At 47.0% G+C, this 24,550-nt stretch overlaps 1 protein-coding gene across 4 annotated transcripts in view; it reads left to right on the top strand.

Annotated features, from left to right (window-relative positions):
- The first annotated feature begins 19,612 nt into the window (after nt 1–19,612).
- The window catches only part of LOC119310026, a 5,880-nt gene continuing 942 nt past the window's right edge, over nt 19,613–24,550 (top strand). For 2 of the 4 annotated variants that reach the window (XR_005150657.1, XM_037585893.1), the window contains exons 1-6: nt 19,615–20,032; nt 20,459–20,543; nt 20,644–21,648; nt 21,970–22,324; nt 22,562–22,643; nt 23,251–23,479. Coding sequence is in view for 3 of the 4 variants with exons in the window: in XM_037585893.1 (XP_037441790.1) it covers nt 19,841–20,032; nt 20,459–20,543; nt 20,644–21,648; nt 21,970–22,324; nt 22,562–22,643; nt 23,251–23,457 (1,926 nt within the window). In the remaining variant the exon portion in view is untranslated. Of the gene's footprint in view, nt 20,033–20,458; nt 20,544–20,643; nt 21,649–21,969; nt 22,325–22,561; nt 22,644–23,250; nt 23,480–24,084; nt 24,301–24,550 lie in introns of those variants that run through there. The other 2 variants (XM_037585894.1, XM_037585895.1) reach the window with 2 other exon arrangements.

The raw sequence follows: 24,550 nt of genomic DNA, 5'->3' as shown, positions 1-24,550 counted from the left end.
CCACGCACGGCGCGGGGACGACGGTGGCCACGGTGGCGGAGCACGGCCGTGGTAGATCTGGAGTCGGGGGAAAGTAGAGAGCAACGAGGGAGAGAGGAGTGGGGTGGCAGAGGAATGAGTGGGGCGAGGGGAGGACCGAGGAGGCGGGGGTGGCAGCCTTATCCTCGACGCCGACGACGAGTGGGTTCAGCGGGGCGAGCCCCTGTTCCGACCGCGGTCGGGGGAACAGGGAAGGGAACGGGCAGGGGGGAATCTGGGCTGGCTCGGGTGGGGTAGGTGGGCCAACCCAGGTGGGTTGGGTCAAGGGGTAGGGGGCCCTTTTCTTTCTTTTTGCTTTGCTTTTATTCGCTTTTTTGTATTCATTTCTTTTAAAACAAAAACAGTTTTCTAAATTACAAAACATACACCTAAAATAGTAATATAAATTAGACTACTGCCATAATTAGTTTGCCAACAATTTAAAATAGTTTATAATTTTTATGATTTGAAAATGCATGTAAATATTTGTTTTAGCCACTCCTTTAATTAGTTTAAGGCATTTAAACACTCTATAAAAAGTTGTTTCATCACCATAATTAGCTACAGATTATTTGCCACATGATGAACATTTTAGCTTTGACATTTGAAAACTTTAAATTCTGACTTTAATTTAAATTTAAATTTGAACCGGATGGAATCAAGGGGGATTTAGCAAGAGTGAAAAACGATGGCATGGCACCATTAACATGGGATTACTGTAGCTTAATTATTGGGGCGTTACAGTTGGAAATCTTCCTGCGTCAGAGGGATCACGCCGAAAGGCGGCCACACGCACGAGGTTGCCCCTCAGCCACCCCTTCCTGCGTCGGCGGACCGGAAAGTCGCAGATATGCGGCCATTCATCGCGGGTGGCCGGATTTGGCTTTTCCGGCCGCCGGGGTGGCTGCGCCAAGCGATGGTATGGTCAGGGAGCACCCCACGCAGCCCCGGCAAAGCCCCATCGCCGCATGCAGGTACAAGTTCGTCCTGTCGCCGCCGCTGATGGTTTGCCGGCATGGATTTGGTCGGCCGTCGGTCGGGCTCGGCGCTCGCGCAGTGGCTCTGCGGCTAGCTGATGCCGCTCATACAGTGCGACAACTGCACGTGGACAGTGCTGCGGCTAACTTCCGACACGCCGAAGCACCCAGATGGGTGTTCTTCAAATGCGAAAACGACGGGGTGTGCGTTGTTTTCATTTGGCTTTGCCACCATTTTCTTTGGTTCAATTGTGACAGCTCATTTCGAACATCATCATGTGTGTAGGAAGATGGTTGCTCATTTTGATTTTGGGAAGGCGAATACATTCATTTATTGATAAAAAGAAACTTAATAGGTGTTTGTGCACTACTAAGTATAAATCAAAGCTAATGAAAATGCATAATTATGGTTCTTGTTTTCTTTGGTCTTGCTATTCTAGCAAAGATTTGGTGATGTCCTATGTATCCAATGTCGTTGAAAAGCAAAGAAATGTATTGTCTTGTGTCAAATTGAAGTGCAAATTTTGGATTTGCGGGCCGGCAAGAGCGGCGCTCGAACAGACCCCGCAAAGCCGACCCATAAAAAGGCATATTTCACGAATACCCTTTTATACAGGTCCATTTTGCGGGGCCCGCAAAACCATTTTTCCGCGAACTGCAAACGCGTTTTGTGGGTCGGTGTTATACGGGGTCTGCTAGAGATGCTCTTAGCAGTGTCTGTTGGCACAACCTTCATCCCACGGCATAATATAACAAGAAAGGACTCTCCAAATTTGACCACTCATCGTTTCATGGGTAAACAACAGCATCTTTCCGACTGAAGCTTTCACTAGAAATCTGCTTATAGATTGGGTCACATTGGTGGGGAAGAGCGTGGAACCGGCCGTTGGTAATCTAGCCATTACAAGTGGCCTAGGGAACGACATTTTCCATGGAAGGAGGCCATCTTACAATATTTTTTCATGCAGTAGAGGTAAAATGGACAAAAAACAAAAAGAAATGCAACGGGGCCGCCACATGCCCTTCCCCTCCTATCCCCACACACACGAGTGCATGACCGCATTGCGGTCGCGTTATACCTCTTATAGGGTGGCTTTTGACTGCATTGCACGGGGGGACCTGGTTGACCACGGCCTGGTTTAGCTGATGCAAAGTGGAGCCAAGATGGGTGTTTGGTTCCGTGTGTATATCATGGCTGTATGAGGTGGATTTCTTCGGATTGTTGCTGAAAATTATGCGGAAGTAGGAGCATGCACCAGCGTGAAGCGATGGGATTCGGTGGTTCCAGACAGCTGGATCCTTGCTTGCGCCGTCAGGATCCGGCGTGCAGAGCTGCGCTTGCTGGAGGCAAAGGAAGATGGCCGCACTTGACAAGGGCAGCGGCTGCGGCGGCCGCGCTTGGTCGAGGGAACCCATCAGCGAACACGGTGTTCCTCCCTACAGCGGCACGAGGAGGCAAGATCCGGCGGCGGCACGAGGAGGCAAGATCTGGCGGCGGCGGTTGCTCTTGGTGGGCGGCGGCGACGCCGCTTGGTAGAGGACGGCGGCGGTGCTTGATGTGCAGAACGGAGGTAGTGGTGCTTGACAAAGACAAATGAGGCGGCGCTTGGTCGATGGGGATGCAAGGGGAGCTGTCCCGGCGGCGGCACTTGACGAAGAGGCAGAAGGGAGACGAAGGAGAACAGAGAAACGAGCCTGCACGAGAGATACGCAGGATTCCTGCGTTTCCCTCAGTCTGGCTAAGAGGCCTCTTTTTGCATCCACCGGGCCGGGCTGAAGGGCCCATACAGCTTACCAAACAACCCATATCTTGCATGGTGGATGCGAGCCCCATGCAACACAGGAAACCAAACACACCCATAGTTGCATGATATGTGTCGTATGCAGTTGCGTGCCGAGGTAGACATGCAACTGGTCACACATGATTTGCAAAAAAATGTTCACGCTATTTTGAGGGTCATGAATTCCAATAATTTTATGAATTTGAGAAATGTTCAGAACTAAAGAAATATTCGTGAATAATTTTTTTTTGTAAATGTCAATGAATTATTTAAACATATGAATTTTAAAAACCCATGAAGTTGAAAAAATGTTCACAACTTTCAAAAAAATCATGAATTTTAAAAAATGTTCACGTGCTTCAAAATATCATAAATAAAAAATGGATAAGGGGTCGAATGAAAAGAGGAAAAAAGAAAAATTAACAAAAAAGGATACGGATAACCGGTACAAAATTCTTCCTACAAAAGAGAGAAAACGGCAACTCGAAAACTTACATGACCATGGACACACAAATATCAGAAAGAGAAAGAAGAAAGAAAGGGAGGAAGCAACAAAAGGAACAGATAATATAATGGAGTAAGGTGTGTACAATGGTATTATTTTAAGAGTGTCACCAAACGTAAACGTTGAGATGGAGAAGAAGAAAAAACTATAAGAAAACTTGGCATCCCTTTGTCAAGAGATAATCTCTTAGCAAGATATCTCTTACCAAATATTTATAAATTCTAGTTAATAGAGATAATACTAAAAGATACCTGATTGTACATGATTTATATTTACCATCTTTGAATTGCATGACAACATTAAGATAAGATGATCACATTAACAAGCTACCAACAACAAATTGCAAATTGCAATCAAGATGATCACATTAACCATCTTGTCTTAAACATTAAGATTGTCTTCTATGATTGAAACTTCTGGAAGTCTACACTCTATATGCTCAAACCATCACAAACGATGTAAGACAAGTTTTTCTTCAATCGGTGTTACCCTAACACTCTCATGTATATCATCATTCTGAATCTGATCCTTTCTTGTGGGATCACACTACGCATCTTCGCTACACCTAACTGTTGAACATGTTGCCTTCTAATCGGCCAACACTCAGCGCCATACAACATTGCGGATCGAATCGCAAATCTATAGAACCTGACTTGTAGTTTTTCCCGCACTCTCTTGTTGCAAAGAACACCGGAAGTTTGGCACCACTTCATCTATCCGACGTTGATTTGATTGGTCACATCTTCATTGATATTTCTACCGAGTCTAAAACCTTTTGATTCTAAAGTTTGTCTCCATAGTTTTAACTATCTATTAACCCTTGCCCGACTATCATCGACTAGCACCCCATCATCCACAAAGATGGTATATCTCCTTGTATATCCCTTGTGACCTCATCCATCATCAAAGCAAAAAAGATAAGGACTCAAAGTCGATCCATGGTGCAGTTCTATTTTAATCGGTAAGTCATCAATGTCGCCATCACTTGTTTGAATACTTGCCACAACATTATCGTGCATGTCCTTGATTAGGGTAATGTACTTTACTGAAACTTTGGGCGTGTTTGGTTGCCCGCATGCAGCCCAACCAGGCCCGCGCGGGATGTGCGTGACCTGTTTGGTTGGCTGGACTGCATGCGGTTTGAGGCCCGCACGGACCTCAAAGCAGCCCGCAGCCTGGCCCAGCGGAAACTGCCGAATCGGCAGTTTCTCGCGAGCCTGGCCGGGTGCGGCCGCGCGTGCGGGGCAGTTGCACGTCTCGGGCAGAGCGGGAGACGGAGGCGACGTCTCATTACTCGCCCCCACTCTCCTGTCACCGCCCAAGCGCATTGTTCCCACCGCTCCCTCTCTCTCCCTCACCGCCCCCTTCCTCTCCTCTCCTCTTCTCCGATGGCTCCGCCACGCCCACCGCCGCGCTGTCCTCTAACCCCAGTCTACCAGCGCATCGCCAGCATCCAGGAGCGCTGGCTGGCCGCTCCAGAACTCGGGCCGCGACCTGGCGTCAGTGCTGCGGGCGTCGTCCCCCATCTGCTGCCAGCCTCCACGAGCACCGGCCAATGCGGTGCCGGCCGTGTTGGAAATATGCCCTAGAGGCAATAATAAATTGATTATTATTATATTTCCTTGTTCATGATAATCGTTTATTATCCATGCTAGAATTGTATTGATAGGAAACTCAGATACATGTGTGGATACATAGACAACACCATGTCCCTAGTAAGCCTCTAGTTGACTAGCTCGTTAATCAATAGATGGTTACGGTTTCCTGACCATGGACATTGGATGTCGTTGATAACGGGATCACATCATTAGGAGAATGATGTGATGGACAAGACCCAATCCTAAGCCTAGCACAGGATCATGTAGTTCGTATGCTAAAGCTTTCCTAATGTCAAGTATCATTTCCTTAGACCATGAGATTGTGCAACTCCCGGATACCGTAGGAGTGCTTTGGGTGTGCCAAACGTCACAATGTAACTGGGTGGCTATAAAGGTACACTACGGGTATCTCTGAAAGTGTCTGTTGGGTTGGCACGAATCGAGATTGGGATTTTGTCACTCCGTGTAAACGGAGAGGTATCTCTGGGCCCACTCGGTAGGACATCATCATAATGTGCACAATGTGACCAAGGGGTTGATCACGGGATGATGTGTTACAGAACGAGTAAAGAGACTTGCCGGTAACGAGATTGAACAAGGTATCGGTATACCGACGATCGAATCTCGGGCAAGTACCATACCGCTAGACAAAGGGAATTGTATACGGGATTGATTGAGTCCTTGACATCGTGGTTCATCCGATGAGATCATCGTGGAACATGTGGGAGCCAACATGGGTATCCAGATCCCGCTGTTGGTTATTGACCGGAGAACATCTCGGTCATGTCTGCATGTCTCCCGAACCCGTAGGGTCTACACACTTAAGGTTCGATGACGCTAGGGTTATAAAGGAAGCTTGTATGTGGTTACCGAATGTTGTTCGGAGTCCCGGATGAGATCCCGGACGTCACGAGGAGTTCCGGAATGGTCCGGAGGTAAAGATTTAGATATAGGAAAAAGGGGAGAGTCCTAAAGGGGGAAGGCACCTCCGAGGTGCCTTGGGGAGGATGGACTCCTCCCCCCCTCTTAGCCGCACCCCTTCCTTGGAGGAGGGGGCAAGGCTGCGCCTCCCCCCTCTCCCCTGCCCCTATATATAGTGGAGGGGAGGGAGGGCATCCATACCTGAGCCCTTGGCGCCTCCCTCCCTCCCGTGACACCTCCTCCTCTCCCGTAGGTGCTTGGCGAAGCCCTGCAGGATTGCCACGCTCCTCCATCAACACCACGCCGTTGTGCTGCTGCTGGATGGAGTCTTCCTCAACCTCTCCCTCTCTCCTTGCTGGATCAAGGCGTGGGAGACATCGTCGAGCTGTACGTGTGTTGAACGCGGAGGTGCCGTCCGTTCGGCACTAGGATCATCGGTGATCTGAATCACGACGAGTACGACTCCATCAACCCCGTTCACTTGAACGCTTCCGCTTAGCGATCTACAAGGGTATGTAGATGCACTCTCCTTCCCCTCGTTGCTAGTCTCTCCATAGATAGATCTTGGTGACACGTAGGAAAATTTTGAATTTCTGCTACGTTCCCCAACAATGGCATCATGAGCTAGGTCTATTGCGTAGATTCTTTGCACGAGTAGAACACAAAGTAGTTGTGGGCGTCGATATTGTTCAATATGATTGCCGTTACTAGTCTTATCTTGATTCAGCGGCATCGTGGGATGAAGCGGCCCGGACCAACCTTACACGTACGCTTACGTGAGACCGGTTCCACCGACAAACATGCACTAGTTGCATAAGGTGGCTGGCGGGTGTCTGTCTCTCCCACTTTAGTCGGATCGGATTCGATGAAAAGGGTCCTTATGAAGGGTAAATAGCAATTGGCATATCACGTTGTGGTTCATGCGTAGGTAAGAAACGTTCTTGCTAGAAACCCATAGCAGCCACGTAAAACATGCAAACAACAATTAGAGGACGTCTAACTTGTTTTTGCAGGGTATGCTATGTGATGTGATATGGCCAAAAAGGATGTGATGAATGATATATGTGATGTATGAGATTGATCATGTTCTTGTAATAGGAATCACGACTTGCATGTCGATGAGTATGACAACCGGCAGGAGCCATAGGAGTTGTCTTTATTTATTTGTGACCTGCGTGTCAACTTAAACGTCATGTAATTACTTTACTTTATTGCTAATTGTTAGCCATAGTAGTAGAAGTAATAGTTGGCGAGGCAACTTCATGAAGACACGATGATAGAGATCATGATGATGGAGATCATGGTGTCATGCCGGTGACGATGATGATCATGGAGCCCCGAAGATGGAGATCAAAAGGAGCAAAGTGATGATGGCCATATCATGTCACTATTTGATTGCATGTGATGTTTATCATGTTTATACATCTTATTTGCTTAGAACGACGGTAGTAAATAAGATGATCCCTTACAACAATTTCAAGAAGTGTTCTCCCCTAACTGTGCACCGTTGCGACAGTTCGTGTTTCGAAGCACCACGTGATGATCGGGTGTTAGATTCTAACGTTCACATACAACGGGTGTAAGACAGATTTACACACGCGAAACACTTAGGGTTAACTTGACGAGCCTAGCATGTACAGACATGGCCTCGGAACACGGAGACCGAAAGGTCGAGCATGAGTCGTATAGAAGATACGATCAACATGAAGATGTTCACCGATGATGACTAGTCCGTCTCACGTGATGATCGGACACGGCCTAGTTTGACTCGGATCATGTAATCACTTAGATGACTAGAGGGATGTCTATCTGAGTGGGAGTTCATAAGATGAACTTAATTATCCTGAACATAGTCAAAAGGTTTTTGCAAATTATGTCGTAGCTCACGCTATAGTTCTACTGTTTAGATATGTTCCTAGAGAAAAATTAGTTCAAAGTTGATAGTAGCAATTATGCGGACTAGGTCCGTAAACTGAGGATTGTCCTCATTGCTTCATAGAAGGCTTATGTCCTTAATGCACCGCTCAGTGTGCTGAATCTCGAACGTTGTCTGTGGTTGTTGCGAACATCTGACATACACGTTTTGATAACTACGTGATAGTTCAGTTAAACGGTTTAGAGTTGAGGCACCAAAGACGTTTTTGAAACGTCGCGAAACATATGAGATGTTTTGAGGGCTGAAATTGGGATTTCAGGCTCGTGCCCATGTCAAGAGGTATAAGACCTCCGATGACTTTCTTAACCTGCAAACTAAGGAGAAAAGCTCAATTGTTGTGCTTGTGCTCAGATTGTCTGAGTACAACAATCGCTTGAATCGAGTGGGAGTTGATCTTCCAGATAAGACAGTGATGGTTCTTCGAAGTCATTACCACCAAGCTGCTAGAGCTTCGTGATGAACTATAATATATCAGGGACATATATGATGATCCTTGAGATACTCGCGATGTTTGACACCGCGAAAGTAGAAATCAAGAAGGAGCATCAATTGTTGATGGTTGGTGAAACCACTAGTTTCAAGAAGGGCAAGGGCAAGAAGGGATACTTCATGAAACGGCAAATCAGCTGCTGCTCTAGTGAAGAAACCCAAGGTAAAACCCAAACCCGAGACTAAGTGCTTCTGTAATAAGGGGAACAACCACTAGAGCAGAATTACCCTAGATACTTGGTAGATAAGAAGGCTGGCAAGGTCGATAGAAGTATATTGGATATACATTGTGTTAATGTGTACTTTGCTAGTACTCCTAGTAGCACCAGGGTATTAGATACCGGTTCGGTTGCTAAGTGTTAGTAACTCGAAACTAAAAGCTACGGAATGAAACGGAGACTAGCTAAAGGTGAGCTGACGATATGTGTTGGAAGTTTTTCCAAGCTTGATATGATCAAGCATCGCACGCTCCCTCTACCAAAGAGATTGGTGTTAAACCTAAATAATTGTTATTTGGTGTTTGCGTTGAGCATAGACATGATTGGATTACGTCTATCGCAATACGGTTATTCATTTAAGGAGAATAATGGTTACTCTGTTTATTTGAATAATACCTTCAATGGTCTTACACCTAAAATGAATGGTTTATTAAATCTCGATCGTAGTGATACACATGTTCATGCCAAAAGATAGTAATGATAGTACCACCTACTTGTGGCACTGCCACGTAAGTCATATCGGTATAAAACGCATGAAGAAGCTCCATATTGATGGATCTTTGGGCTCACTCGTTTTTGAAAAGTTTGAGACATGCGAACCATGTCTATTGGTGTATATGCATGAAGAAACTCCATGCAAATGGAGCGTTTGGACTCACTTGATTTTGAATCACTTGAGACGTGCAAATCATACCACATGGGCAAGATGACTGAAAGCCTTGTTTTCAGTAAGATGGAACAAGATAGCAACTTGTTGGAAGTAACACATTTTGATGTGTGCAGTCCAATGAGTGCTGAGGCATGCAGTGAATATCGTTATGTTCTTACTTCACAGATGATTCGAGTAGATGTTGAGTATATTTACTTGATGAATCACGAGTCTGAATTATTGAAAGGTTCAAGTAATTTCAGTGTGAAGTTGAAAGATCGTCGTGACAAGAGGATAAAAGATCTATGATATGATCATAGAGATGAATATCTGAATCACTAGTTTGGCACAGAATTAAGACATTGTGGAAATTGTTTCACAACTGATACAGCCTGGAACACCATAGTGTGATGGTGTGTCCAAACGTCATAGTTGCACCCTATTGGATATGGTGCATACCATGATGTCTCTTATCGAGTTACCACTATCGTTCATGGGTTAGGCATTAGAGACAACCACATTCACTTTAAATAGGGCACCACGTAATTCCGATGAGATGACACCGTATGAATTATGGTTTAGAGAAACCTAAGTTGTCGTTTCTTAAAGGTTTGGGGCTGCGACGCTTATGTGAAAAAGTTTCAGGCTGATAAGCTCGAACCCAAAGCGGATAAATGCATCTTCATAGGACACCCAAAACAGTTGGGTATACCTCCTGTCTCAGATTCGAAAGCAATAAGGGATTGTTTCTAGAATCGGGTCCTTTCTCGAGGAAAAGTTTCTCTCGAAAGAATTGAGTGGGAGGATGGTGGAGACTTGATGAGGTTATTGAACCATCACTTCAACCAGTGTGTAGCAGGGCACAGGAAGTTGTTCCTGTGGCACGTACACCAACTGAAGTGGAAGCTTATGATAGTGATCATGAAACTTCGGATCGAGTCACTACCAAACCTCATGGGATGACAAGGATGCGTACTACTTCAGAGTGGTACGTAATCCTGTCTTGGAAGTCATGTTGCTAGACAACAATGAACCTACGAGCTATGGAGAAGCGATGGTGGGCCCGGATTCCGATAAATGGCTCAAGGCCATAAAACCCGAGAGAGGATCCATGTACGAAAACAAAGTGTAGACTTTGGAAGAACTACTTGATGGTCGTAAGGCTGTTAGGTACATATGGATTTTGAAAGGAAGACAGACAATGATGGTAAGTGTCACCATTGAGAAAGCTCGACTTGTCGTTAAGATGTTTTTCGACAAGTTCAAGGAGTTGACTACGATGAGACTTTCTCACTCGTAGCGATGCTAAGAGTCTGTTGGAATTATATTAGCAATTACTGCATTATTTATGAAATCTTGCAGATAGGATGTCAAAACATTGTTTCCTCGACGATTCTTGAGGAAAGGTTGTATGTGATACAACCGGAAGGTTTTGTCTATCCTGAAATATGCTAATAAGTATGCAAAGCTCCAGCAATCCTTCTGAGGACTGGAGTGAGCATCTCGGAGTTGGAATGTATGCTTTGATGATGATCAAAGATTTTGGGTGTATACAAAGTTTATGAGAAACTTGTATTTCCAAAGAAGTGAGTGGGAGCACTATAGAATTTCTGATGAGTATATGTTGTTGACATCAGAAATGACGTAGAATTTCTGGAAAGCATAAAGGGTTATTTGGAAAGTATTTTTCAATGGAAAACCTGGATTAAGCTACTTGAACATTGAGCATCAAGATCTATAAGGATAGATCAAAACGCTTAATAGTACTTTCAAATGAGCACATGCCTTCACGTGATCTTGAAGGTGTTCAAGATGGATCAGTCAAAGAAGGACTTCTTGCCTGAGTTGTAAGGTATGAAGTTAAGACTTAAAGCTCGACCATGGCAGAATAGAGAGAAAGGAACGAAGGTCGTCCCCTATGCTTAAGACATAGGCTCTACAGTATGCTATGCTGTGTACTGCACCTGAAGTGTGCCTTGCCATGAGTCAGTCAAGGGGTACAAGAGTGATCCAAGAAGGGATCACAGGTCAGCGGTCAAAGTTATCCTTAGTAACTAGTAGACTAAGGAATTTTCTCGATTATGGAGGTGGTAAAAGAGTTCGTCGTAAAAGTTACGACGATGCAAGCTTGACACCTATCCGGATAGCTCTAAGTAGAGAGACCGGATACATATAATGGAGCAATCATTTAGGATAGCTCCAAGTAGAACAGTTATTTGGAATAGCTCCAAATAGAACGTGGTAGCTGCATCTAGGAGATGACATAGAGATTTGTAAAGCACACACGGATCTGAAAGGTTCAGACCCGTTGATTATAACCTCTCTCACAAGCATAACATGATCAAACCCAGAACTCATCGAGTGTTAATCACATGGTAAATGTGAACTAGATTATTGACTCTAGTAAACTCTTTGGGTATTAGTCACATGGGGATGTGACCTTGAGTGTTAATCACATATCGATGTGAACTAGAGTATTGACTCTAGTGCAAGTGGGAGACTGTTGGAAATATGCCCTAGAGGCAATAATAAATTGATTATTATTATATTTCCTTGTTCATGATAATCGTTTATTATCCATGCTAGAATTGTATTGATAGGAAACTCAGATACATGTGTGGATACATAGACAACACCATGTCCCTAGTAAGCCTCTAGTTGACTAGCTCGTTAATCAATAGATGGTTACGGTTTCCTGACCATGGACATTGGATGTCGTTGATAACGGGATCACATCATTAGGAGAATGATGTGATGGACAAGACCCAATCCTAAGCCTAGCACAAGATCATGTAGTTCGTATGCTAAAGCTTTCCTAATGTCAAGTATCATTTCCTTAGACCATGAGATTGTGCAACTCCCGGATACCGTAGGAGTGCTTTGGGTGTGCCAAACGTCACAATGTAACTGGGTGGCTATAAAGGTACACTACGGGTATCTCTGAAAGTGTCTATTGGGTTGGCACGAATCGAGATTGGGATTTTGTCACTCCGTGTAAACGGAGAGGTATCTCTGGGCCCACTCGGTAGGACATCATCATAATGTGCACAATGTGACCAAGGGGTTGATCACGGGATGATGTGTTACGGAACGAGTAAAGAGACTTGCCGGCAACGAGATTGAACAAGGTATCGGTATACCGACGATCGAATCTCGGGCAAGTACCATACCGCTAGACAAAGGGAATTGTATACGGGATTGATTGAGTCCTTGACATCGTGGTTCATCCGATGAGATCATCGTGGAACATGTGGGAGCCAACATGGGTATCCAGATCCCGCTGTTGGTTATTGACCGGAGAACGTCTCGGTCATGTCTACATGTCTCCCGAACCCGTAGGGTCTACACACTTAAGGTTCGATGACGCTAGGGTTATAAAGGAAGCTTGTATGTGGTTACCGAATGTTGTTCGGAGTCCCGGATGAGATCCCGGACGTCACGACGAGTTCCGGAATGGTCCGGAGGTAAAGATTTATATATAGGAAGTCCTGTTTCGGCCATCGGGACAAGTTTCGGGGTTATCGGTATTGTACCGGGACCACCGGAAGGGTCCCGGGGGCCCACCGGGTGGGGCCACCTGCCCCGGGGGGCCACATGGGCTGTAGGGGGTGCGCCTTGGCCTACATGGGCCAAGGGCACCAGCCCCAAGAGGCCCATGCGCCTAGGGAACCCTAGAGGGAAGAGTCCTCAAGGGGGAAGGCACCTCCGAGGTGCCTTGGGGAGGATGGACTCCTCCCCCCTCCTTAGCCGCACCCCTTCCTTGGAGGAGGGGGCAAGGCTGCGCCTCCCCCCTCTCCCCTGCCCCTATATATAGTGGAGGGGAGGGAGGGCATCCATACCTGAGCCCTTGGCGCCTCCCTCCCTCCCGTGACACCTCCTTCTCTCCCGTAGGTGCTTGGCGAAGCCCTGCAGGATTGCCACGCTCCTCCATCACCACCACGCCGTTGTGCTGCTGCTGGATGGAGTCTTCCTCAACCTCTCCCTCTCTCCTTGCTGGATCAAGGCGTGGGAGACATCGTCGAGCTGTACGTGTGTTGAACGCGGAGGTGCCGTCCGTTCGGCACTAGGATCATCGGTGATCTGAATCACGACGAGTACGACTCCATCAACCCCGTTCACTTGAACGCTTCCACTTAGCGATCTACAAGGGTATGTAGATGCACTCTCTTTCTACTCGTTGCTGGTCTCTCCATAGATAGATCTTGGTGTTACGTAGGAAAATTTTTGAATTTCTGCTACGTTCCCCAACAGGCCGCTCCTGCTCCGTCGCCGATTCCGGACCTCATGGTCCTGGGCTCGGCACCGGCGCTGTCGACGGAGCCGATCCTTCTTGGGACACCATTGGGCTTGGGGGTTTTCTTGACCCCCATCCAAGGGTTTTCTCCAGTTGGCGGGCCGTCCTTCTCGACCTCCGGCGTGGCGTTCAGCATGGGGCCGATGCCGCAGGCCGTCGCCGGGGCCGGCTCGTCCTCTGCTCCGCCACATCTATCCTTCCCGCCGGGGTTTTCACCCCGGCCTCGGTTCGCCGCGGCTGCGTGTGCTCCGGTGAGTCAAACCCCCTCAAAGCCTGCTCCTAGATGTAGATTAGCGGTTAATTTCTTAGGCATGTGCTAGGATTGATAGGATTCTAGCAGATCCGATTGGATGCGATCCCAATCAAATCCAATCGGACTGATCCGTTCGTGTTTTGTACAATGCGTGTGCTAGGATAATTTTCTTGTGCTACTGCTTGTGTGTCCTAAGATTTGTGCTACATGCTAGTAGCTCTGTTCATGCTAGAATCATGTTCATGTTGACTGATGAATGTTATACTGATGGCATGTTCATGTTGAGTGATGAATGCTAGAATCATGTTGACTGATGGCATGTTCATGTTAGGATCATGTCCTTGTTTCATGTTGCATGTTGAAGTTAGGGTTTGTGCCATCAGTGGATGTTATACGTGCATGTAGTAGGACCATTTTAGGATAGTCCCAAATCTGCATGGCTGCACATGGGTGCTATTGGCACTTGCTGCTGGGCAAAATGCCACTTATCAGTGTCATTAATCAGTGGCATTTGCACTGCAGCAAGTAGATTAGTGCTCTTGCCCAACACCAGGCGCCACTGATCAGTGGCCCTTGCTATTGGGCAAATGCCACTGATCAGTGCCACTTGCTGTTGGGCAAATGCCACTGATCAGTGGCACTTGTTGTTGGGCAAGTCCACTGATCAGTGGCACTTGCTGTTGGGCAAGTCCACTGATCAGTGGCACTGATCAGTGGCATTTGCTTGCTTGTTTGCTTGCTTGCTTTGTTTGATACTAATACTTGTCATGTTGCCTGACAAGATACTGAAGACTGACTGGGATGTGGCGGGTGGAGGAGCTCAGGTGGTGGCCGGAGCTGAGCGCGCCGAAGATTTCATCCCCACAAACAGGTGGCTCGGGACGGTGGACCTTCCTGTCAAGATCACCTTCATGAGCGTGCCTCGTTCAAAGGGACGATCTCCGAGGCAGGGCCACGAGGAGGGAGCCAGGGAGCCGATGAGATTCTACCAGCAGCTCAAGGACAACGAGGACCTCGCCATGCTCGTTGTCCCTCCCAAGTTTGTGGAGGTGATGAACACCTGGCTGGTCATCAAGCGACTCCCGCGCGTGGTCAGGCTCTCGGCCAATAAGCGGTGCATGTTCTGGGCGCAGGTCCAGAACTTCGAGGGCCACATGGTGCTTGGCCGGGGTGGAACTACTTCTGCCGCCGCCACCGCATCGTCCCCGACGACCTCGTCGTTGTGCGCATCTCAGGACTTGGATTGAAGGTTCAGATCTACAACCATGACTCGTCGGTGATGTGCAGGTATCGTTGCAGCAGGCACAACTGTCTTGGTGGCATCGAGCAGGCTATGTAGTTAAGTTAAGTAAGGTGTTAGTGGAGAACTTTTATGGTGTGTGGCAAGACTTGTGTTGGGAACTTGTTCATATTTTGGCCAGGAGTAGCACCCTGGCATGGAGCAAGGAAGGAGAATGCCCCTACTCTTAATCTAGATTTATGCTATCTAGTTAAGTAGTTTGTTGTCATTTACTTGCTTGCTGTGTTAAGTTTGCTATCATTACATTGCTTGTTTTGTTTGATCTTGCTGTTGTGCTGTTGCTGTTGTACTGATCATGTGTGGTGGTAAGGCCACCACATTTGAATGGGTGAGCAGAACACAAACGCTGTTTGCAACCAAACAGCTGGAGTTTGCATCTGCTCACACCCTAAGCACAAATGCGGGCAACCAAACAGCAGTGGGGCTAAGAGCCTCTCGATGCGATGCAGGCAACCAAACAGGTTGCATCTACTGCATATGAGACTGCATTTCAGCAACCAGACTGGCTGGAGATGGACATGCAACTACTGTTGCAAACTGCAACCAAACACGCCCTTTGTGTTTCGTCTAAGCCTATTACATGATATTTCATGGTATGTGATTATAGGCCTTTTCCTAGTCAATGAACACCATATAAAGGTCTTTATTTTGCTCACTGTATCTCTTTATAAGTTATCATATCAAGAAAAATGGCTTCCATGACCGACCTCCCAAGCATGAAACCATGCTGATTTTTGGCCATGCTTGTTATTATTTTGAAGGGGCGCTCGTCTCCTTTAACTTCATTGTATGGCTCGTCTGTTTAATTCCACTGTAACTGATACAACTTTAAACACTCTCCTTCTTCATGAAGATTGGTACTAATATACTACGTCTTTATTCTTCTGTCATTTTGTTTGCCCAAAAAACGATATTGAAAAGTTTAGTTAGCCATACTATCGCTACGTCTTCAGACCCACCTCAATAAGGTTACAATCAAGGCTCGTCGCCTTGTTTCATTATTTTTAAAGTCTTCATGACCTTAGACTCTTGGATTCGTCGCATAAAATGTCTGTTGATATCATTAAAGGAGTTTGTCGAGTTCAATGGTAGAGCTCCGATTCTCTCCATCGACTAGTTTGACGTGGTTTAAAAATGAACCCTGACCGAGACCTCCGATATTTTACGGGTAGAAAACCCACTTCCAGTTGACGACCGAGTGACCTTCCACATGATTGGTCGCCATCATCGCTCTTCTAAAAAAAACATGCGCGGATTTAATGATTAGCCCATTTATGGAGATTTTTTTTGCTAAATACGATTTGTTTGGCCGCACCCTGGCAGCATAGCATGTGACGGAGTGAGCTTTGGTACGGAATTTCCTATTCGCCGCTTATTGCGGCAAGTTGTCGCACCTTCGCACAGGGCGCAGCTCACCCTGGGCCGGCCCATTTTCGGTTATTTCCCTTCTCGAGAGATCAAAAACAGCAAAACACGAGATTAAAAATGGAGGAAAGTATCGTTTCCCCCCTCAAATCCTTTATGATGGATCAAATCCCCCCTCAAATCTAAAACCGGATTAATCACCCCCTCAAATCTGTAATACCAGATCAATCAGGCCCCGAGCGGTTTTGAACAAGATTTTAGGTGGTTTTGATAGGAACTGCAAGATTTCTAACTTGTCGGCGACCCGACGACGTGGAAATTTTCTAGGATCTCGGCACCGGCGACGTGCTCCCCCGGCCGACCCCTTATTCTAGGGGAATCTGGCTCAGAAGGATCGCTGACGCGGACTTCGGCTCGACGCACATGTTCGGGAGGCGAGCTCCCCGAGGAGGAAGACAGCCATATGCAAAACCTGCGCGCTGACAGAGTTGAAGAGGACCTCCACGAAGCCATTGATCAGGGCGGCCGCCTCGCGCCAGAGTCGCCCGATCCTGCAGGCGCATGTTTTATGCATGCTTGATGACCAGGCAATCTGAACCAGTTACATATGCAGTGCAGACATGATCAATCAGTCTAATTTCCTGATTATGCAACTCACATCGGGCAGCACAGCACGGGATAGGATTCCCAACATTCTTCTCAAGTAACCTGACAGTCTTAACATGTGTACATACTTCAGTCCAATCCACAAGCGATTGCAGCACACCCACCAATTCAGGTCCTATTAAAAAAATCAGTTCAACTAGATTCCCAGCACAAGTGATTTCTTCAGATTAACACACATGCTCGTGCACCAGTTGTTTGGACAGGGCTGCCATTGTCACGGACGAGGACTTGGAAGACGCAACCTGAACCGGCTATGGAGGTTGTGCACGGCGATCCAATTGGAGGAGCATGATATGGCTCACACTGGCCGACGACTATGCTGCGGCTGACCCCGATATGGCTCACACCGGCCGTCTACTTCCTCACCAACACGCAAGCGCAGACCATGTTCGTGCAGCAGGGCACGAAGACGGACTCCCACATCACGGGCAGCGCCGCCGACGTCCATCGAGACGGTGCTCGTCGCCACCTGCGTCACGATCATAACAGGGCCGTCGCATCATCCGTGGCGTTCGCGCCGCTGCGGCTCATGGGGATCGGGCACGCGACGGCGACTGGCACAGTGGCCACCATGGCCGCGTGCGCCGAGACGCGCAGGCTGCAGATGGCGGCACAAATGGGCATAGCGTGGCTACTGCTGCAGTACGTCATGATGGACACGTGGAGAATGAGCTGGTAGCAAAGTCCTCGACGGGCTCGCTCGCCGCCACCCGACAAGTTCGAAATCGTGCAATTCTTCTCCAAAACCACCTAAAATCCTGCTCAAAACCACTCGGGGCTTGATTGATCCGGTATTACAGATTTGAGGGGGTGATTAATCCGATTTTAGACTTGAGGGGGAATTTGATCCATCATGAAGTATTTGGGGGGGAAAACGATACTTTCCTCTTAAAAATGTTTGCGCCAGGGATCGAACCCAGCACCAAACACCAAATGTAGATGTACAGGCGGCGCTAGCCACCACGACTGCTTCGTACAAGGTAACAAACTACAACGCGAAACGTATATAAACACACATCAGCGACAAAACTAAAAACCAGTTCACGGAATTTCCAAAAAACTTTTGTTCCTTCTACTGGTTTTTTCGGGTTTTCTTCACTGTCTTTTTCTGTTCTTCCGTTTTCTTTATTTTTTCTTTTCATTTTAAGTTAAAATATTGTTAAGAATTTTCAATAAAAATCTTGTTTGTCAAAATTTGTTCATGTTTTTGAAATAGTGTTCACATTGCCAAATTTTTGTTCACAATTTCGAAAAATGTTCCTGATTTCACATTTTTTCTTACAACTCAAAAAGATGTTCAAACTTCCAAATTTTGTTCCATTTTCAAAAATTTGTTCTCAATTTGCAAAATGTTTGTAATTTCGAAATTTGTTCATCGCTTCAAAAAATGTTCTTGGAGTTTTGTTCATGTTCTGAAAAATGTTCGAAATTTATAATTTTGTTCACATTTTCAAAAATTGTTCGCATTGTTAAAAATTGTTCTAAATTTCCAAAGAAAATCATGTATAAAAATTTCTTGGAGTTTCAAATTTTTGTTCGCATTTTCAAAAAAATGTTCTCACTTTTAAATTTTGTTTGTGTTCTGAAAAAAGTTTACAATTGTAGATTTTGTTCATTTTTTCTAAAAAATGTTCTGAATTTATAAATTTGTTCGTTTTTTCGAAATTTTCTGTTACAAATTTGTCCGTAATTTTGAAAAATGTTCGCGTTTGCAATTTTTGGATTTTCTATCAAACATTAAGTCTAATCGATGTCATTGTTGTTTCTTATACACTCCCGCTGCAAGTTTAGCAGTAAAACTAGTTTGGCGCAGTGGCTAGCATAGCGTGCGCTAGTCCACGAAGTCGTCCGTTCGAATCCCATACCTGCGTATTACTTTTCTCGCATTTTTTCATCTCGCGAATGGCCAAATGGGCCGGCCCAGTTTCGGCACGCCAGTGCGAAACGCCGACATTTCGGCGCAATTAGCGTCACATAGGAGCTCTCCTTTGGTACACCTTAGGAACGTTCCTGCCACCAAACGATGCACACATGACACATCGCACACCCCCAAGCTCTGTGCTACGTTCAGCGAACCGTGGCGACACAGCAGTAGCACGGCACGTGGCCACAGCCGCTGGTACACTGCTACCGTGCTCCACGCCTTCAACCACCTGCCGGCGCTCCCATCCAGCGGACCCATGCAACCTGAACCCCCATTGTTCCACCGCAGTAGATCTACATGCTCCATGGTTAGCCCAATGCGCTGAAACTGCGCGCCCTGCAGCAGAGAGGTCGCCGTCGTTCCAGCTGCGGCCACCGTGGCGCGGGGTCAGCCGGGACCCCGCCCCCGCCTGCATCACGCCTGGACTTTTACTCCTCGACCTGGACGCCGTCGGATGCATGCCATTGCCATTGTTTCACAGCGACCGACCGACTGTTAGATAGTCGTCACGAGACAGCCATGCTGGGGTAAACCTGGTACGGAGACGGGCGGCGACGGCACGAGAGGTGAGGTGGGTGGAGTTGGTGAGGTGAGGTTCCCTGCGCCGCGGGGCAGAAGAAACAACAAGGACGACACCGACATGGACGGGGGCGCCGATCGGGGGCAAACTAGTCGATAAAACTGTCAGTTGATTTCAGCGCCGCGCACGTTCTTGAGCTCTCGGCTCACGTTGCCTCGCCTCGCGGCCTCGAGATGCCGGACGTACACCCACGTCCCAATCCACTCCGCCTCGCCGCCTGACACGTCTATTAAAATGCCAGGACTTCTCACTCTTCCATACCCGCCACTTTTAATGGCCACCGCCGATTGAGTGGGAGAGCACAGCAAACTCACTGACGAGGCAGGCGGCAGGTGGGATTGTTGCTTTCTTGTTTTTGAGACAAAAATGCGCGGCGCCGGTGATTGCGAGCTGGAGCTCCGGGGCGTAATGGGGGAGGAGGAGGGGGTTGCGTCGGCGTCGGCGTCGGCGTCGGAGAGGGCAATGCGGCGGCGGAGGGGGCGGCGTCGGTGGGGAAGAGCCGAGGCGGGCGACAGCTACTCGACGAGCAGCGGCAGCGGCTCCTTCGGCTGCGACTCGGTTGGTCTTCGCCCCCCTCCTCCATTGCTACCACCTTCCTTGGGCGTCTCTGTCGATTTCATTTGGATTAATATTCGCACATAGAATCTCTTACTGCCACGAGCGGTGGCATGGGCATGGCGCCATGCCGATCTAGCCAGATAGCACCATGGCCTGTCGCAGGTGACCACAGGAGCCTTTCCAGAAAGTGGATGGTAAAACCCAGAAATGACATGATTAGTGAGTGAATCTAGCGATCTAACGACAAAGCTGGAGGGCCCGAGGCTTGAGGATAGGCACCATCATCGCCATCTTGATTCTTGCAGCATCGCCCTCGCTAGCTAGCGAAAAAGGAGCGGAGGGGGGGCACCACCCACCCTGGGATTCTCTCCAGTCTCCAGCTTTGCAAGATTAACTTTTTAATCGGTGCTTGATGGTTGGCTGCAGCCTTTGGCCGGATTCGTGCGCGCGGATGGCGACATGGACACAGATCTGGAGACAGACGGGCTGGCCGCCACTTCATCCTCCAGTGGTGAGCACACAGCTCACACCTTGTATTCTTACCAGCGTTCTTGCTGCTCCGCTGGAGCTCCACTTTACAGCCCTTTTAAGCGAGTTTGCGCTCCCTGAAGCCTCTGCAGCGTTCACGGAGCCGCACGACGACGAGGAGGAGGCGCAGTGTGGGGTGAAGGGAGAGTGGCAAGAACCGGCCAAGAGTCCGGCGGGCGGCGCCACTGCCATCCGAGGTACGAGATTTCGAAGTTTGCGACGTACTAGGTGGTGTGAGGTTTCCCAATCTTGTATGCTTGTGTGCTGTTCGACAGAATGCCAGAGCCAGCGACGGTGCCGGACAGAGGCTGCTTACCTGCACGGTAGGAAGGGGCTGAAGCAGCGGCCAGCCTCGCTCGACTTCGGCAGCGCCGGGTTCAACAGCGGGACTCCGTTTTCTCCGGGCTTTGTGGTTGGAGGTGCCGGGTTTGTAAGCAAGGGACTTGTGTCATCCCAGATAAGCTCCGGCGTGTTCCCTAGCCCCGGCACGCCGAGCTACCCGCGGCGGCACCGGCCGTCGGCCTTGGGGTACCAAAAGGGGTGGAGCTCGGAGAGAGTGCCCCTTCCTTCCAAAGGTAATAATACTAGGAGGTACCCAGGCAGCAGCATGGCATTCCCTCTCAATAACAGGAGGACATTGCCCTCAAAATGGGAGGATGCGGAGAGGTGGATCTTCAGTCCCAAGTCAAACTCCGGCGATGCACGTGAGAAGACCGCCACATTGCCCCATGCTCGGCGGCCAAAGGCCAAAAGCGGTCCTCTTGGGCCTCCTGGAAGACTTGGTGGACAGTATTCATCTGTATCTTCATCCGTGTCTTTGTTTGACAGTGGGAGAGTTGGGCATTTAGCAGCAAACTCACCTTTCTTGGCTGGAGTACTGATACCTGAACATTATGGTGGGGCGAAAAGTAATGTTGGGAGGTATACGAGTGGAACAGCTGGTACCGAATTCGGTATTGGCATAGTTGGCAGGTCTTCTCTAGCAGATATCGGGTCTCCTGCTACCCAATCTACCACGGTGCGCCGACGACTAGATACTGCAGTCGAGTCATCTGCGTCATTGCCTAGCACCCAAGAATCTGTACAAGGTATTAAGAAATTGCTACCCATCATATTTAGCCTATTGCTTAGTGTGGAATTATGGGTCTACAAAGTATAAACGTGTAGAGGATAACACTCTGTTTGGGGTTTGCGGTTGTCTCTCTGGTTGCTAAAGCATTGTTAAATTGTGAAACTCCTCATGAGTTGCACTACAAACATTAGTTTTTGGCATTTGGTATCTTGGTAATTGATTTTATCATAGCACTTCTAAGCTGAATAACACCAGAAATTGATCTTACGTTTTTACTGTACTTAATGAAAATTAAGTAAATCTTCAGCTGATGCTTCTTTGTTTGGTTTCATATCAGATGAAGAGGCTGAGTTCGTAGAAGATTCAGCCCCCATTATCACCCCTATAACTTCAAGGAAGGATACCGCAACTCAAACTAGTCCAGATCTAAGTAGGTCTTCTTCGCCCAGTGCCAGGCCTTCATTTGTTCGCTCATTCTCAATGCAACAAGCCAAAGAGAGGGAGAGCTGTTTCTCTGATCTTGAGATCAGGGATGTGCAGATGGATGAGCGAGTGAGTCTTACCAGATGGTCCAAGAAACATGTAACACAAGGCTCTAACAAGAATTCTACAAATATGTTAGAGTGGAATAAAAAGACGGTGGACTCTAAATCTTCTTCCTGGGAATCATCTGAAACGAAATGCACATTAAAGTAAGGGACTGTTATGATAAATGCTGCTTTTTGTTCAGGCATACCTCTGCTATTTTAAACCACTTTCGTGCAGTAATACTTGTAGCTTAACTTCTGAAAAAGGGAAAAATGCATAACATGACCTGCTTATCTCGTATGATGTGCAAATATCGAATTTTTTTACGGTTGCTAAAACTCTGCAAAGTAAATTTATTCGATGAAATCATGAAATACTGATAACTCTACCATTGTTAAAAGGGTTGAGAGAGAAGAAGCAAAACTTACTGCTTGGGAGAATCTTCAAAAAGCGAAAGCTGAGGCTGCAATTCAGAAGCTAGTGGTATGTGCTTCAGACTATTTCTAACTTTTTTTTATGTAAGCAGTAAGACCCCTGCTAATATTTTACTAGTCCATAAATATTATAGTAGCAACGGACCAAAGGATCCAAATAGTGAACTAAGCAAGTCTAGCTACAGAAAAAGAAAAAATCTGACTAGTCTTAGGATTGGCATCGTCTTCCTCCATCAAAATAAGCATGTGAGAACATTTTCCAAACGAACAACTGCTTAGTGCAAGCATCCAATCCATTAGACAGGACATCAGTCATATTCTTGGGCTGGGCGCTCTTAATTCCAGCCATTCTTTGTCAGACAGTCTTTTTCCAGCTATATTTATTTGCAGGAACCATATCAAAACATACATCTCCAGCTGCCCAAGTATATTTTTTTGGCCTACCTCGTTTTAGAAGAAAAAAACTGGGACCCGTATGAACTGTAGCATGTCTACCTGTAACTGTTGTCTCATGTCATTAGTTAAGAGTATATTTATATCTGTATGTGCTCATAATGGAATTGATGCTTGCATTATTGTATGATGGTTCATTGTTTTGGTATTCTCTATTGCCGTCTAGTTGACTTTCTATTGTCTCCATACTTTCATTATATCAGATGAAACTCGAGAAGAAACGATCATTTTCTCTGGACAGAATTTTGAACACCCTCAGGTCTGCTCAAAGAAAAGCACAAGGGATGCGTGATGCAGCGACAGCAAGCCAAGATGAACATCTTTGCAGGAAGGCCAAAAAGACATCACATGTTACAAAGAATGGCCAGATCAGATCTCTGAGTGGCTGTTTCACCTGCCATGCTTTCTAGTATCATGCAATCCCACTACTGAGTAAGTTGCATACTGATGCCTGCTGTACGTGGGGTCTCCGTTGATGAATATTCTAGTGATTTAGATGCCCATTTTTAGTAAAGCCAGTAGCATCTATACTACGCTCTTTCTGTCACATCAGGAAGAATAATATAAACCGTGAAATTGCCAATGTTCACTTTTCAGTATTATCCTTGAAAGTTAGTTTTGTTTAATTACAAGCTCAAAACCCATGCGTTGCAACGGGGGCAACTTTATTCTAGTGGTTCAACGTAGGAAAATTTTGATTGGGTTGAGAATGATATATATTGTGGGAAGGGAATCCATAGACAAAGGTAAGGAAAGATATTATGTGATTGACATTGTGTACGTACAACTACGGGATTTCTTTCCCTGGAAACGAGGAGGTGGGAGTTGGTTTGGAAAAAAAAATAATGCGGGTTATCGCGTGGTTTGAAAAAAAAATCGGTGGGAGGGGTGGAAGTGATGGAAGCGAAAGCAACAAACTCCCCTTTAATAGTAGAGATATGCCACAATGATGTTCGCAGTTCAAAATTATGTCACCTAATTTAGTGTGTCGATAGCTCTTATGTTCACACATAAAACATAATCCCTCAATTTTCCAGGAAGCCCCATGGCAGTGTCACCGCGGCAGGGAGGGCCTGCGACAGGGGGAGCTGGGGTTGGTTGGGGAGGAGGGTGGTTGGCGGTGCCGGGGTGGCCACCGTCGGTGGGGGCTGGTGGTCGCAGGAGTGGGAGCGGGGCGGCATTTTTTCAAATGTGACACAGCGCATAAAGAAGAAATGATTTGACTGTGTTGATCCTTTAAGAACAACATTATTTAGAAATGATTTGAGGCAGGTTGAGTTAGCATTGTAGCATTGGAACTTCATGCAACATGTTCCATACATGTACTGTTTCCTACTACATCTTATCTCCATATGCTTTTGAGGAAAAATGCCTCAGATGCTGGCATATATAAGCCCCCATATTTCTGATGGCCTGCGCGTGCTTAGCCAACCCAACTTGTTTCACTTCTGATTTTATCTCCCCTTTCTGCCACTTCATCTTCCTTATTCACAGTAGAATTAG

The sequence above is a fragment of the Triticum dicoccoides genome, chromosome 5B (genome assembly GCF_002162155.2).
Source record: "Triticum dicoccoides isolate Atlit2015 ecotype Zavitan chromosome 5B, WEW_v2.0, whole genome shotgun sequence".
Lineage (NCBI taxonomy): Eukaryota > Viridiplantae > Streptophyta > Magnoliopsida > Poales > Poaceae > Triticum > Triticum dicoccoides.
This window is presented reverse-complemented; position numbering and strand designations above follow the sequence as displayed.